This window comes from Triturus cristatus, chromosome 8 (assembly GCF_964204655.1).
Source record: "Triturus cristatus chromosome 8, aTriCri1.1, whole genome shotgun sequence".
NCBI lineage: Eukaryota > Metazoa > Chordata > Amphibia > Caudata > Salamandridae > Triturus > Triturus cristatus.
In genome coordinates, this window is record NC_140591.1 from 394277443 (window position 1) to 394293884 (window position 16442).

Sequence of the window (16442 nt, forward strand, 5' to 3'; positions counted from 1 at the left end):
CTGGAAATAGTAATGGCCCTGAGACGAATAACGCTAGTATAGACAATCTGATGATAATCCCTACCCCACAGCCAGGAATGAATTCTGACGCAGGGCCGGCCCTTACTGTCAATTTACCCCCTGACTGCCAGCCTCTTGTGGCAGTTCTTACCAGGGTGCCAGTCCTTAAGCCAGGCAAATATGAGACTTATGCCGAACTTAAGAACAAAACAGTATTCTGGCTAAAGGAAAATAGACCCTTGCCTAGCTCGATGGGTGGCCGGGTCATCCACGTAAGGAGGGTCAGCTGGATTGGCACTAGGCCGAAAGATATAAGGGGGGGGGGGACTGTATTATAATTAACTTTGATGATCCTAGGGTTGCCAGCTATGTGTGTAGTCTTTCCACTAGGGAGGGCAGTTCAATTGGAGGTAGGGGAGATATTGGCATATATGACCTCAGCTACTTTAAGCCCCGAAAAACCTTTGCTAGGCCAGTCAGAACCCCCATTTGGGAGGGATGGGCCGGTAGACAAGCCCACCAAAACCTGTCACAATTTAGCCTGTTTCGTAATAATCCTTGTCCACCGTTCAATTGGTCATGGCATGGCTATTGACACGCTGTCTGCCAATCAACAGCAAAGCCATTCGCAGTGCTTGGGGAGGACGATTGCGGTAGTCTAGCCACAAGAATGGAAGTAGTGAGGCCATTTATTTACCATCTTTCACCTCCTGTTACTAATGTCGGCCTTTCAGAATGGGAGTGTACTGAACATCCTGAGCCTGCTACGCCCATCTTGGTGGTCCATAGCGGGGAGGGCCTAGTTTCAGGTGTGACATCTAACTCTGGCCCTCGGGATAGCTCTTTTGTAAAAGGGTCTTTCCCGGGGCAGGCTGTGGATGGCAACAGGGCCTTGAAGGTTGTCAGCTGGAACATAGCTGGTTTGGCACGCAACATCGACATACCCGAATGGAACTCATTTATTGAATCATTCGGGATATGTATGTTCCAGGAAACCTGGTGCTTGGAGCCCCGACACAAAGTGGGCTATACTAGTTACTTTGTACCGGCTATCCCATCGCCCGGAGGGAGAGGTCGCCCTTCCGGCGGCCTACTAACCTGGGTAAACATTTCCTTGGGCTATTCCATTTGGTGCATAGATACTAAGTCCCTGGACTTACAGAGACTAACAGTTAGAGGGCCACGTGGGGGCAGGGCGCTTGAGATTCTTAACATTTATGTTAGAGGTACTAGGGGTGGTATGCCGACACTGTCCCTTACGGGCGTTGATGACGAGCTTAGATCCTGTGGTGCGGACTTGTTCGTCATGCTCGCTGGGGACTTTAATTGTACCTTTGAACCCCTAGCAGCGGAAGATATACTGGGCACCCAGGAGGACGACGCTAGGAGTGGCATCCCCAATCTCTCAGTATCACCAATTAAGAGATGGACTCAAAGCACCATTGATCTTAATGCCCTCTCCTTGGAACACGATGTAAGGGCTGCAAATGGCAGGACAAAGTCAGATTCTTGCGGGGCACATACGTTCAACAGGGTAGGTCAATCTTCCAGAATTGATTATATCCTGTTGAACTATAAACTTTGGGGTCACTTGATGGATATGGTGGTTCTCCCCTCTACTGATAGCGACCACAATCCCCTGTCCTTGTCACTGTCCCTTTTGTGGTCGGCAGGGACTAATGAACAAACTCCACATGATTGGAAGTCAACACGCGAAGTATGTCCCTTACCTTCTCTCACCAGGCGGCCATGGTTTCAGCCACTTGTATCGGTATGCTCAGGCTCATCAATAAAATTCTCTCCAGACTCCCCTTCGAAGCCAGACAGATCATGACACAAGGACTGGTACTTTCTCGCCTGGATTATGGCAATGCCCTTTATCTAGGGGCACCCCAGTCCACTATCAATAAACTACAGGTCATTCAAAACGGTGCAGCACGAATGCTCCTGCAAGCCCCTGTCTTGTCTCTATTAAACCTGGCCTAAGGAAATTGCACTGGCTCCCAATTAGGGAAAGAATCGCTTTTAAAAGCTTATGTATCGCCCATGGCGCCTTCTGGAAGGTTGGTGCTACCATTAACCATTCTCGAATCTCCCCTTACCTTCCTAACAGACATCTTAGGTCGGCTTCCCTGTTTCTGACCTCGGTGCCAAAAATCGAGAGATCCAGAGCTGGCGGACGATCGTTTTCCTATAACTCCTCAAGACTCTGGAACTCCCTCCCTCTCCATCTGCGTTCAGAGCCTAACCATCTCTTATTCCGCAAGGGGTTAAAAACACTACTGTTTACTACCGCTGACTAGGTCCCCCCTTCTACTCATGTATGCTCAAGTTCGCTAGCGCTGGGACGCCTCAGGGTAGCCATCGCGCTTTATAAAAACTCTATTCATTCATTCCTTCAAATTGTGGGAGGCGGCTAAAATGGAGGAATATTGTTGGCAATGAGGACAAGATGCTGGAAGCAAGATCAATCATGGCAAACGACCAGTCTAGTTTGGACCTTGCCACAATTAGCGCCCACGAGATCTCCACGTTGTTTGTCCAAACTACTAAAGCCCTAGGTGACCTCTTTTCAGTTCGCAATGTAAGCACTAGGGCCAACAACAGATGTCGCCCTAAGGGCAATCCTGGATGGTATTCGCCTGCCTGTCGTAACGCCAAAAGGGACCTAATCAATGTAGTTAAACTTAAGGACGGTGGTTTGATTAGTACTGCTAGGAAAAGTTATAGAGGTGCCATCTCTAGGGCAAAGCTAGAGTGGGAGAACCAGTTTTGGTGTGATCTGAAACTGGCAAGCTCCGCTAGGGACTCGAAGGGCTTTTGGGAACTGATTAGAGCTAGAGATAAACCTGTGGACTCGCTTATAACATACAATATCCCTGAGGCCTTGTGGTTCGACCACTTTCCCCATCTATATAATGTGGTAACGGGTAATGGGGAAGTTTCCATTGATGCCCCTTTATTAGACCACCTTGAGCTGAGTATAGACTCTTTGTTTACGGTCAAGGAAGTGGTGGACGCAATTAAGTGTCTTGTCCCCAACAAAGCTGCGGGGCCGGATGGCCTACCAGGGGACCGGTTACGCATCAACCCGATAGAATGGGGGAAACTTATTGCCTCATTATTAAATGCTAGTTTTGCAGACGCAGCTCTCCCAGAATCCTGGAGGGGTGCTAAGGTCGTCCCGATTTTCAAGAAAGGGTGTCGGGACGACCCAGCAAATTATCGCCCTATAAGTTTATTAGACTCCACGCAGAAGGTGGCAGGAAAGGTGGTCCTGGGGAGGGTTTTGCAGTGGGCAGAGGAGAAGGGTATCCTGTCCGATTTCCAGGCAGGCTTTAGAACAGGTACTGGGACCATTGAGCAAACATTCCGGTTGATGATGCTCTACTGGAAAGTGGTTGTACTGGGCAAAGGCAGTCTGTACCTTGCATTTATAGACTTGCGGACTGCCTTTGACCTGGTCCCCCGTAGCCATCTCTGGAGGGTGTTATCTGGGCTGGGTTTGCCCCCATATTTATTGTCCCTGTTAATCAAGTTGCACGCTGAAAATTTTGCGCAGATCAGGTGGGGAAACCAGGGTCAAAAGACATCACGAATACCTGTAAACAGAGGTGTCCGTCAGGGATGCGTTTTAGCCCCCACTCTGTTTTCATTGTATGTTAACGGAGTGGTGGACCACCTTTTCAAACCCCTTCAGATGCCCCTTCGTTGACAGGCAGGAGGGTACCCACCCTTCTGTTTGCAGACGATACCCTCCTGATTTCCAAGACCCCGGCAGGGCTACAGAGCCTTTCAACTAGCTTCCAGTCTTTCTGTGATTCGAGGGGATTGGAAATTAATACTGGAAAGACCAAGTATTTGGTCCTGAATCCCCCAAAGAAGATTGGTAGGCCACCCACATTAAAATCAGTCCCCCTAGAAAGGGTCAAAGAATTTGACTATTTAGGAATTCGCCTCTGTGACACCATGAGATGGAATTGCCACCTCCACAAGATGTTGCTGAGCCATAAGAGGGTGGCGGGGGCACTACTTAAAGAACAACGGGCCTCATCCCTTAAACCAATTGCTCCGGTACTTGATATTTATAGGGCAAGAGCCGTGAGTGCGGCGCTTTATGGGGCGGAATTTTGGGGCGCGCAAAATGTGGACCAGCTGTCTTGATCAGAAAATAAATTTCTCAAGGACTTAATGGGGCTCCCATACAGCACTCCAACCTTACCACTACTGCTTGACATGGGTAGTTGTCCCATTAGTGATCAGGCAAGGTTGCGTCCCCTCCTTCTTTGGGCTCGCATTTGGAGAGTCTCCGAACTGGCCAGCTACGCAGACGGTTTGAAAGAGGTCCTATCGATGCCTGGTTGGCCCAAAATTAGCTGGCTGAGGGAAGCCAAGCGACTACTGATAGAATTGGGTTTAGAAGAAGCTTGGCAGTTAAGAACTGCTCCCCCCAAGTCTGTCTTGAAAAAACTGTACTGGAGATGGGTGTTAGACGGGCGAAACACTAATCCCAAAAAATGTAGGTCCACTGCTGAATTTCTTTTAGTGAAGGAGGTCCCATTTTGCGAGCCCTACCTTGATATTATATCAAAACCCAGAGACAGGGCATTGTATTTTAAATTTAGAGTACGAACACTTCCTGTGGGTGATCTAACTGCTAGGTGGAAGGCCCCGGCCCAGATGATTCCTTTTTGTCTGCATTGTATGACAAGGATAGAGTCAGTTCCCCACTTCCTATTCGAATGCCCTGCTTATGAAGCTCCACGTCGCAGGTGGTTGAAACCTCTTTGTAGAGAGTTAGGCACCAGACACCATAGGGAGGCCTTGCGAATTTTGAAAACTGATTCACGGCCCCTTTTTGCCTGTGGCTTGGCGAAGTTTTTAAGCTGGGCATGGCTGATCAGATCAAATAGGCTTTTGTATCTTGTTTAATCCTGGTTTTACAATGTATTTTTTTATGTAATTTATTGGCGCCTTCGTACTATGAATTGTATGCATTTTTTGCTATGAACTGGCTCCTTTTATCTTTTAAAAAAAAAAAAATGTGTGTATATGTATTGCTTTTTAAGACATGCTCTTTGTCGAAATAAAGCCTCTTTGGATTGGATTCCGAAGACTTGCTAATGGAACATCTCAAAAATGCCATGTAATCTCACTAGGTGTTTTTGCCTTCATTAAATAATAAGCAGCACATCAAAAGTGATATCCAAAAGGAAGCACAAAATACATGTATATGCATTTAAGTGTCATATGTTGCCACCTTAAACAGCAGCAAATACAATGAAAACACTAAAATCCAAGCAATGAAAGCATACTTACAAGGCCAATAGTTCTAGAGCAATGAGTTTGTCTTTGCTGAAGGTGAAGCAGTTCAGTATATTCACTACTTTGGTTGTAGGCACTGCTACCATTTTCTATCAAAACAAAACATTCCAAATAAAGATAAGACTTCTATTCCACACGGTCGAAATACTCATCACACGTGATCAGAACTAGTTTCCTTTAGGATGGTCTGCTCATTGCCAGCAATAGGGGACCAATAGAATACATCTCAGAAAAGAAGTGACAAGTGCCTAATGTTCTAAAAACACCTCAAGCTGCAAAATAAATAAGTATGCAAAAATCCTGATCAATAACTTGTACATGGAATTCTGCTACAAAATCAATAATAAAATGTTACGAGTTAGCATTGGTGTGTTAATCTCCAACAAGTGCTTAGTGATTGACAAAACAATAGATAGATATTCCTCCACAACTTTCAAAATAATGTTGAAGGAATTTGTTTACAATCCTGCACTTTACTTTACAAACAGTTAAGACATTTTTTTAAACAAGAGTCAGAACATGAATGGGTGAGATATCTAACAATGTATCCTACAGTAACTAGAAGTTAGGTGTGTAATCAAAAGAGCAGACTCAAAACACAATCTTTCTGATAACATTGAATTTTTAGTTCATAGAAAACATACAATCAGCAGAAAATAGCATCAGTGATTGTCATCACTTAAATTCCACTGAGAAATTTGCCATTCTACAGACCAGAAAGAAAACAATTATTTTTGGACTTCGTAAAACAACAAAGAGAAACATCTAAGGTAAAGAAAATGTAAAGAAATACAATAGATCTAGGTCAATCACAGATACAGAAGATTGAAGGACAAAACGCAGTGATGAAGTACATGAAGATTGTTGAGAAACACACATTAAATATGAACCTCTTTTACTTCATTTTATATGTGCCCAATGGTAAAACATAACTATATTGATAACTGAAGTTCAAATTGGACGAACCTATAGAGAAGGTCGGGATCACAACCTTATCCTATTTGGAAATGCACCTACTACTGTATTTGCCTCTTAATTTCAGTCACAAAGAAAGATGCAGACATGATCCGTTCACACAACTAACCAATCACCAATGTTACTTTCTCTCTGTTTACCTCAAAGATGCCTTTCCATTGTCATCCTCCTATCACAGGACTATTTTCATCCATTTTCCCGTTTAGTCAAACAAATAGAACCTAAAAGCTTCCACTGGGATCATGCTAGCAATTCACCAGTATTGGTTTAATAAATATAAAAATGCATCAATCCCAGTAAACCGGTTTTCCCACTTACGCACCCAAACAGCAGTTACCAAGTTCCTTCGGCAATCCACTCATTACTATGCCTTATCCTGAACTAAAAATCACCCACCACTTGAAAACAGCAAGCTAAATAAAAGAAATCCTGCCACTTGCAGTACCTTGATAATAAGGCTCTCAGCCTACACAATCATGCAACTGTCTTCCTGTTTTAGGCACCCCAATATACAGCACTCTATACATTAGTTAGTGTATCGCTGAAGTAAAAAGATAATTTGAGGTAATATAATTATATTGGAAAACACAGTTAAAGAAAGGAGGAAAGCATGTACTTACGTGCTGCAGGGCTTTCATTGCTTTCAATTGGGGTTCAGCCCATGAAAAGTACTTTAGTAATTCAACGACCTGAAAAAAGAAGAATATAGTCAAATGAATACTATCATTTTGATTTCTCAAAATTAATGACGTACACAAAAAAAACAATATCAAAGTCATCGGCGTCAGTCAGTTGATTACATCACAGCAAAAAAAATTCTGATAGTAAAACTTCTCCTGGTACCAGCTGAGATAAAAAAGGAGAAAATCTCTGATACATAATGAACTATTAATGAAGACAGGCAAGTGTAAATATACTCTATCACACAAGAAAAAAGTCTACTTTGTGACAAGGTTTGTGCAAGCTATTCTGTTTCATTACTAACTCCCAGCCAATACAGTAGTGGCTTTTGACTGGCTAGACGTGCTCTTTTCCCACCGTAAAATGCATAAAGCATCCCAAGTTAGAATATTGGGCCCGATTCTCAAAAGGATTTTAACAACAAAAAAATGAAAATACATCCCTAAGACTGCATTAGTTGAAAATGCACATAAAACGTACGAAAATCTGACAGTCATAAGCATTTTACAGGGTCATAAATTTGGTGCTGGGATAGGCAATAGCATGTTACGTATTTATGAAAAATCAAAATGAACATCCGCAAATTCGCAAGACGTCTTGCGAGCACTTCCCCACTGCATGGAAGGGAGGTAGGCACGCTCAGTTTCACCGGGGTCCAGAATAAGCAGTTTCTCTAAAGGAACAAATATTTTCCCTGTGGAGATCACAGTCCTACTATGCTTACTTCAGGGGACTGGCAGCCAAAGAATGGATGGGGAACTTGGAGAGCACCAGGAAACCTACAGGTTCATAGCTTTCCATATGCACATCTTTTAAGAATGACCAAAAAACATATCGTTCTATGCAAATCATAGACATAAGTCTACAAGGTGTAGAGTTATGGATATCTCTCTTGTGGGTCTATGTAAGTTCTGCTAACCGCAGAAACCTAATCCGGTCTTATGAGAGGCAACTAAAAACAGATGGTGAGTACAGATGGTGAGTACAGAAAAGAGAAACATCCTCTCATCTCATGAAGGGTGCTCCCCCAGCACTGCAGTAGATATGCCGCCTGCAGCAGTCTAAGCCCGGTAGAGATCACTGTGCAAGCTGGTCCATGAAGACAACAACCATTCAATACCACATAATTCAACACAACACCACACAATTCAGTGGCACACAATTCCACAACACACAAATACACACAGTATAATTACACTGCACACAACATATTTAAACATCTCATAATTCCATGCCACACAATTCAACCACACACAATTCCATTCCATGCTACACAATTACAATCCACCAACTTCAACTCCAAATATTTCCACTCCACTCCATGAAACATAATTCCATTTCACATAATACCACTCTACAAGACATAATTCCACTCCACGCTACACAATTCAACTCCAGATAGTTCCACCACACAGACTTCACACCTCATTTACACTCCACATATATCCACTCAGCTAAACAAAATAATAATATCACTCCACGAAGTTTAACTCCGCAACATGCAACATAATTCCACTGAACACCATATCATAATTCCACACGTCACACAACTTTACACCACACAATTCCACACCACACAATATAATTACACTCCACATAATACCACTCAACACCACATAATTCAACTCCACAAATTTACACTCTACTCCATATCACATAAAAACACTCCTCGTGAAATCCACTCTATGCCACATAGCAACACTCCACATAAATAAACTCCACATTCTGCCACATAATTTCATTCAATGTATTGTCACTCAACGCCACACAGTTCCACACCACACAATTCCATTCCACACCACATAATTCTACACCAAACCACAAACTTCCACTCCACAACACACAATACAAAATTCACATAATTGCACTTCATGACACACAATACAAACTACAAAAGAAATTCAACCTGAACACACTCCAATCCCAGTTCATGAAAACACCACTAATCAAACATATAACTGAACTTTATCAGCTCTTTCTCAGGCTCTGCTACTTTTAACAAGACGTAAATACAGACAGGAAATAGAATTGGTAATAAACAATGGGAAAAAAAAAACCTACTGACAAGCTCACACTCTGCCAACAGTTAAGAACACAGGGAAATGCCAGCAAAAATGGGAAGATGTAAATGTATGCAGTATCAAAACCACAATAAAGGGAAAATTCAAAACAATAAAAATCCCAAATCACATTAGAAAAATAGAGTACAATTTAATAAACAAACCAGAGGTATGATTTTTTTTTCAAGTTTTAAGGAGAAATAGCACCAAAAAGCACTAGGAGCCAATGATAGTCTATTATTGAGGTAGGCCTGGGTATATGTGCAATTTCAGGCTTACTGTGATGTAGCACAGGTCAGATGCCCAGACGTGGGTCCCTTGCTCACTTTGCCCCTGGATTCAAACTAGCCTGGCTGATGAGGGCTGTTAGCCCGAAACCGGTCCCAGGATGCTTGTTTCCGGTCCTGGGAAGACATGGCTTGGCAGTTCGGGCTGCACTGTTACCATGAGGCACAGGGTCAAGACTGATTTGCATATAGCTGTGTCTGAACTGGGGTGGCAAAGTGAGCTAAAGAATGATGATGGATTTAACCCAGATCTGAGACTGGGGGTGAGTGTTTGAAAAGTTTCAGCACTCCGTCAAATATTGTATTTGCCGACAGAGTCTTTTAAGTTCCAATCAACCACAAAAACACACTTCTAAAGCCCCACAGGACCTCAGAGGAGGTCCTTTGAGACTCACAAGGTGTCAGGCCAAGGTCAATAGCAGAGTCCAGTCCAGGTTCTATTGCCAATGGTCAGCTGGGTACTTCCAGGAAAAAAGCCTCTTACAGCTTTTTGTGTCAATGTAGCCACAGAGGAGGTCAGCCAACTGACACCTGGAGACAATTTCCTCGTACTAGGCACAAGAGGGAGCACATCCAGTCATTCAGGTCCAGAAAGTATTCCGAGCAGGGTGCCTGGGGATGCCACATTTATGCCTGGCACTAGCTAGTAGATGAGCATGACTTCCGCCCCCCTCCCTAACCTATGGGGTAAACGTTCCAAAACCCTGACCTTCCTACTTCTAAAGCAGTTCCTGTTTGTCTTTCGGCACGCAGGCCCAAAATGCAATGTGTCTGGCCAAATCCAAAATGGCGAAGGTATTCAGCCACACTAGACATGGGTTCTGGGGGCAAGGAGTGTGGGTGGGGAGTGTACTATGGTAATGCTAGTGTCCTTCCACATCTAAATCTAAAATCCAGTTTGAAGCAGGTACTGTACCTACAACAAACCCAGAAACAGAGGTGTGGTAGGACAAAAGCAAGGTCCTTCAGCCACCAGACAGGGGATCATCAAAAACTGTTTTGGTATCCTGTTTTCATCCTTTCATGTGTGCCCTAAGTGTTACATGTGGCCACACAGACCTGGCAAGCAGAATTCGAGTGTGGTGTCACAGGGTGCCCACAGACTCATCTCAGATTATTCTGTGGCGTTCATAGGACTCATCTCTGCCTATTTAGGTCAGCCTTTGGTTTGCTGCTGGGAGGCATTTCACATCTATTTTATACCTATTCAAGACTAAGCACAGGCTGAGAGCTAACAGAGACTAAAGCTACTTAGTCTCTGTTTGCATGATCTGCCAATTATGCTGGCAGTTCATGCAGGTACATTTTAAGTTTCTAAACGTTACTTGTCCTTTATATTTATAAAACATCTAACTTAACCATTGAATTGGACTTAAAATACCTATTAAAAATAGCTGTTTAGTTAATTTTCTAGCTGGTCTCATTCTTGACATACAGTATTAGTATTTCAATCTGTACTCTGATTTTCTTCAGAAAATAGTTAGGCCTGCCACAGTGAAAATAGCTTTTACTGCCTGATCGCTCTACAGTCATGTTAACTACTCCACAACCAGGCATCCCAACATTCCACAGCACATCCTCACTGGCTGAGCAGCAAGGGAAAGGAAGCAGGAAAGATGCATTGCACTGGGAAACAGATACCACAGAAGGTCATTTTGACTTACCAGTGTCAAAAGGTCTTTGACACCCTTAAGAAAGCTTTGGGCTCAGCACCTGTCCTAAAGACACCTGACTTTAGCAAGGAATTTGTTGTCTAAACAGATGCTTCAGAAAACAGGATTGCAGCAGCGTTGGCACAGCCTAATGACCAGGGTCAAGATCAACCAGTTGCCTTTATTAGCAGGCATCTCCTCCCCAGAGAGCAGCGTTGGAGTGCATTGAGAGGGAAGCCTTGGCTGAGGTTTGGTCCCTACTTTTTTGGGACTCACTTGAGAGTTCAAACTGACCACAGACCTGTCAGATGGTTGTGCAGATGAGAGGAGAGAACCCCAAATTGTTGATATGGTCCATCTAACTACAGGGTATGGACTGTACAGTGGAACACAGACCTAGGACTGACCATGCCAATGCAGCGGGCCATTCCAGGTTCTTCCACTTAGAGAATGAGAACCACCAGGACAGAGGCTAGTTACTCATCACCTTTCAAATGAAGGGGGATATGTAAGGAAACAACTCTTTTTGCATGTTCACCCCCATATAGTTGGACTGAAGCTGCTGGTTTTTCTACTCAGAGTACACTGAGGCCTGCTAACCAGACCTCAGTGCCAGTGTTCTAACCCCCTGCAAAGTGTATGTCGAATTGGTTATTCCCAATTGGCAAGTATTAACTTACTTATAAGTCCCTTGTATATGGTACCCGGGTTATCAAAGGTATCGAAGGCAGAGCATCCACCCAAGGCTGCAGCACTGATTGTGCCACCCCATGTGTGACAAAGTACAAAATGGCTCCCAGCCTGCCACTGCAGACTGGAAAGGCAGTGTTTACATTGTCAGTGCGACTTTGTCATTCAAACCAATGGCAAAGCACCACTTCCCTAAGCAATATATGCAAGTCTTCTCTATGGAAGGCTTAGAGAGCCCTAAGGCAGAGAGCTGTATATTATTAAGTGGGACATGTATGTTTATATGTGTCCCTGCAGCAAATCCCCTCATAATTCACAACTCTCGAATGGGACTACCTAACTGGGGACTGTAAGGTATCAAATTAATTGTGGCATTGCACCAGACCTGATGCCCAGGTCGAATTAAAGGTCACTATTAAAGTAGGGCAAATTTGAGAAGATTCCCATTCTTTTCCCCAGTGGTCTAGTAGCCTCACCCAGGCTATGAGCTAAAGACCGTTTTCTTCCCGCCAGGGGAGTTGAGTGAATGACTCCCAGGCTTAAGATCAAACACAGCCTGCCAAAGGGTGGGATGTTACCTCCCCTTTGCTGGAAGTCAATCAGGTGTTACCCCAAAAGGAGAGCTTCAAAGGGGAAGCTGCCTTTGATGGGTAAACGCTGATAACACTCCTGAGGGGCTGCCTTTTGTTCCTATAGACTAGCTGAAGGCAGTTCCAGAGAGGGAAAATCCCACCCCAAACAGATTTTTCCACGGGCATGCAGCCCAAAGATAGCCGCTCCTTTAAGGTGGGATATGGAGCTCCTAACCTCCAAGGAAGGGTCCTTACATCTTGAGAGTGGCCAAAATGATGCACTCTGGGATTGTCAGATGCCACACATCACTGGAAAGTTGTAACCAAAAAAAGGGGACCTGGTAGCCCATTGGCTAGTGACCACTTTGTCCCCTCGGGTCACTTTAGCTGGATAAATAGGGCACTCCATGCACCCTGGACTCTTAGATCATGCTGGATTCAGAAAGAGGGCTGAAGGACTGCCAAGCTGCCCTTGGAACTCTGCAAAGAGAGGTTGCACTGTATGCTGGACTGCACCTGCTGCACTTTGGGCTAGCAAAGTTTGGACTTTGCCTGTGGCTCCTAGCTCATGGAAAACTTGATCCCCCAGATCAAAGAAGTGACTCGAAAGAGCAGTCTGATCCCCTGGAACCAGCTCCAGGGACAAGCTGAAGAAGCCCAAACCAGCAAGCTGCAAGCCAATGGATAAGATTGGGTGCAAGCTGCTGCTGGGTGCCCCGAGAGACTGATCCTCAAGTCCAAAACTTGCACCCGAGTCAGCTGGATCCAGGAATGCCCTCAGAATCTGGATTGGTTGCCTAAGAGGGAAACTAGCCCCCACAGAAGGATTTCCCCTCCAAACGCTGCACACCGGTGGCCCAGCCTCAACTGGCCTACTGCTGTCTCGAAGAGGACTTCGTGGGACCACCACTTCTGTGGCCAAAGTCACCCCACATCACCTGTGGAATGAAGAACCACCACGAAGGCACCTCTGGCGACTGCACAGCAACCAGAGCATATTTTCATCCTGTATCCCCAGCATCAGGACCACTCCATTAACTCCTATGGCGGTCGGGCTGTACATTTTGGAACTGAACTGGAAATGCTCTAGTGGCCAGGCAACTGTCGAAATCTACTCCATTGGCCAGCCAGTCCTGCATCCTGTTGGCCTTGGCCGCCCAAGCTGGGTCGGAGTAGTTGAACTAACTTTCCCAAACTTTTGAAACGTTTACAAACTTTTTGTTGACCAATGTTCGTTTGTGGTTGCATTAAAAAGTGATAAAACCTTTCAAAATGAGCATCTCTGGAACCCTCTGGGGTATTTTGTTCAACATTTCTCTTAACAATTCAGAAAAATATAATCTATTTGTATAAATTGGTGTCCTGTACCTTTAGGGTTGTGTGGCTTTCTTATTTCGTTGTTTGGTACTGTTAAATGCTTTACACTAGGTTCCCTTGTCCTTGCTGTTCGAAGTCACAGCTACCCAGGGTTGAGCATACGGCTTACAAATGAGCCTGAATGGTCCCAATAAAGGTTTTGCAAGTGTATTCCATGATAAGGATACCCAGCCATATCATATAATACACCCAGATCCTAACGCCTTACTTTGTTGTCTTTTGATGGATGAGGAGGTTTATTTTAATAGCATCCTAAATAGAAAACAAGTGAATAGAAGACTAGTATTGTCACTTTCTTCTATTCATAAAAACACAATGTATGTACCTACACATAGTGAAAAATATTAGTTGGTTCCTTTGGTATTTGGTCGGCATCTCAAATATTGTCCCCTAGAATTAGTCTAGGAGATACATTTGATCTCCGGAATCTTGGGGTGTTCCATTGATGCATTTTTATTAAAACCGATGAGATGATTCCATGCTTACTGCCAACATACCTTTAAAAAACAGAAGAGCAAGCAAACTGTATTTTTCCTTACTGTAGGAAACTGTCTCTCTATATAGTGCACTGAAACATAGTACACTGTGTAAGAGAGTCCAGGCATATGTTACTGGTTTACAGGGCTTTCTTCAAGAATCCCAAGTGTTCCATTCTGTGGTAGTGTGGTCGAGCAGCTTAGGCTAATCAAAGGAGAGTGTTGAGCATTTGTTGTACACACTCAGTCAATAAATGGGACACACACTCAATAAATAAATCCGAAACCAATTTACAAAAATAACACAGATATTTATATTATTTTAGGCACCAAGATCTTCGTGATCAGGTAAGTACTTTTAAAGATAGGTTTTTAACAGAGTAACCAGCCACTCACAAACCCCTCTAAGGTCTTCCAACACAGACCCCCCTAACCACTCTAGCACGGTGCATGGCTTTGCCTACAGAATTTCCCCATGACCTTTGGGCCCCTCCGTACTAGCCCCCCAAACAGACTATGCCACCGGTACACCCCTAAAGACCTACGATACAGGTCGAGCTTGCCCTCCCAGCCCTCAATACAACCCGCAAAGGGGCTCCAACATAGATCCAACGACCTACATCACAGGCCGTGCTAGTCCTTCCTCCCTATCACCTACACATGCCGACAGAACGGCTCACGACCCACTGCCCCCCGCCCTCTATCACCTCCATCTTATAGGGACATGGTATCTCTACACTCCAGAGCTGCCAAACTAACTCAGAACATTCATATCTCCATCTCTGAACTTATGAACCTCCTTCACCTCGCTGAACTCTCTCTCGCCAACCTCATGCCCCTGCCAAACTCCACCCACCCCCCGCATTTGACAGAGCTCCATAAACAACCTCTCCCGCTATCCTGGAGACATCTTCGCCCCCACAAGCAACTATGCCACCTCTCAGAGGAAGAAACCCTTGCTCTTGTCCTCTCCTACAACTCTACCCTTGCCACTACAAGTCCACTAGACCTCACTGAAATGGAAATCCTTGCCATCCTCCGGGATTACAACTCTACCACAACTACCCCTTGTCCTGTCGACGTGAATGCCGAACATGCCATCCGCACGTTCACTATCAACCCCAACAGGCCAGCTACCCTCCGCAACAGAACTGTGGTCAAGAGTAATCTAGCACCTGTTCACCTGTCCACCCAGACTCCCGAAACTCCGTCCAAATCTTCTCTGTCTGGTCTTTTAATCAATTGCCGAACGGCAGCTAAGCACGCTGCAGATATTGCTCATCTCATCCATTTCAAAAACTTTGACTTTGCAATCCTAACAGAATCTTGGCTCAATGAATCCTCTTCTCCATGCCTGGACCTCCTAGTCCCTCCTAACTACAACATCGCAAGGCTGGTCAGACAATCTAACAAGAAAGGAGGAGGCATCGCCTGCATCTACCGCTCTAACCTTCTTGTCACTGAACTTTTGGCGGACACCACCAAATCCTGCTAATACCTCGCCCTTGCTATTTGCAGCAATCCACCCAACTGTGCAACCTGCACATCTTTTACCACCCCCAGGCATGAAAGACTCCTTCACCGACCACCTTATGGAAATCATCACAGCTAAGATCCCCACCAATGACAAAGATATCTTCCTAGGTGACTTTAACTTACACTGGAACGATCCCAAGGATTCACATATTAACGCCATCAAAGACCTCCTGGCTGATCAAGCCCTAACCCAAGCCTGCTCACTACCAACTCATTCAAAAGGGTCCACTCTTGACTGGATCATATCCAAAGAATCAACAGTCAAGCTCATCTCTATTGACCCATGCGACTGGTCTGACCATCATACCATCACCTTCCTTCTACCTGGCACCCACAAGACAAGAGCTCCGCAACCGGTGATTCCTACACGCTGGATCAGAGACACCAAGAACCTGGAACGCAGTGAACCCTAGGCTCACTGCAACTCTGACCCGCCCCACTCCCCATCGCACATCACAACAGTCAGTGGCCTCTACGATCACTACTCCGCGACTATATCGAGCATCCTGGATGATCTAGCCCCTCTAAAACTGAAAAGAACCCAAATTAAAGACAGAAACCCCCGGTTCACGGGATCCCTTAACAATGAGAGGAAAAGAAAGATCCTGGAGACAGCACCCTTCTGCCGCACATCTAAAACTCCTCCGCCAGGCCAGAAATGTCTACAACAGGAACATACTCAACTCTAAAAAAGACTTCTTCAGAACTGAACTAGAGAAGGCCAAGAATAGACCCCACAAGCTCTTCGAACTGGTCAAACATCAATCTAATAAACTGGCTAAAACATCGAAAGAAACCCCCAAGTCTCTTA

At 44.8% G+C, this 16442-nt stretch overlaps 1 protein-coding gene across 2 annotated transcripts in view; it reads right to left on the reverse strand.

Moving 5' to 3' along the window:
- Positions 1 to 16442, reverse strand: part of PROSER1 (proline and serine rich 1) — a 269213-nt gene that overhangs the window by 178368 nt on the left and 74403 nt on the right. For both annotated transcript variants that reach the window (XM_085621763.1, XM_085621762.1), the window contains exons 3-4: positions 6921 to 6989; positions 5320 to 5414 (exon numbers count right to left, since the gene is read on the reverse strand). In XM_085621763.1, coding sequence (XP_085477889.1) covers positions 5320 to 5414; positions 6921 to 6989 — 164 coding nt within the window. The remainder of the gene's footprint in view (positions 1 to 5319; positions 5415 to 6920; positions 6990 to 16442) is intronic.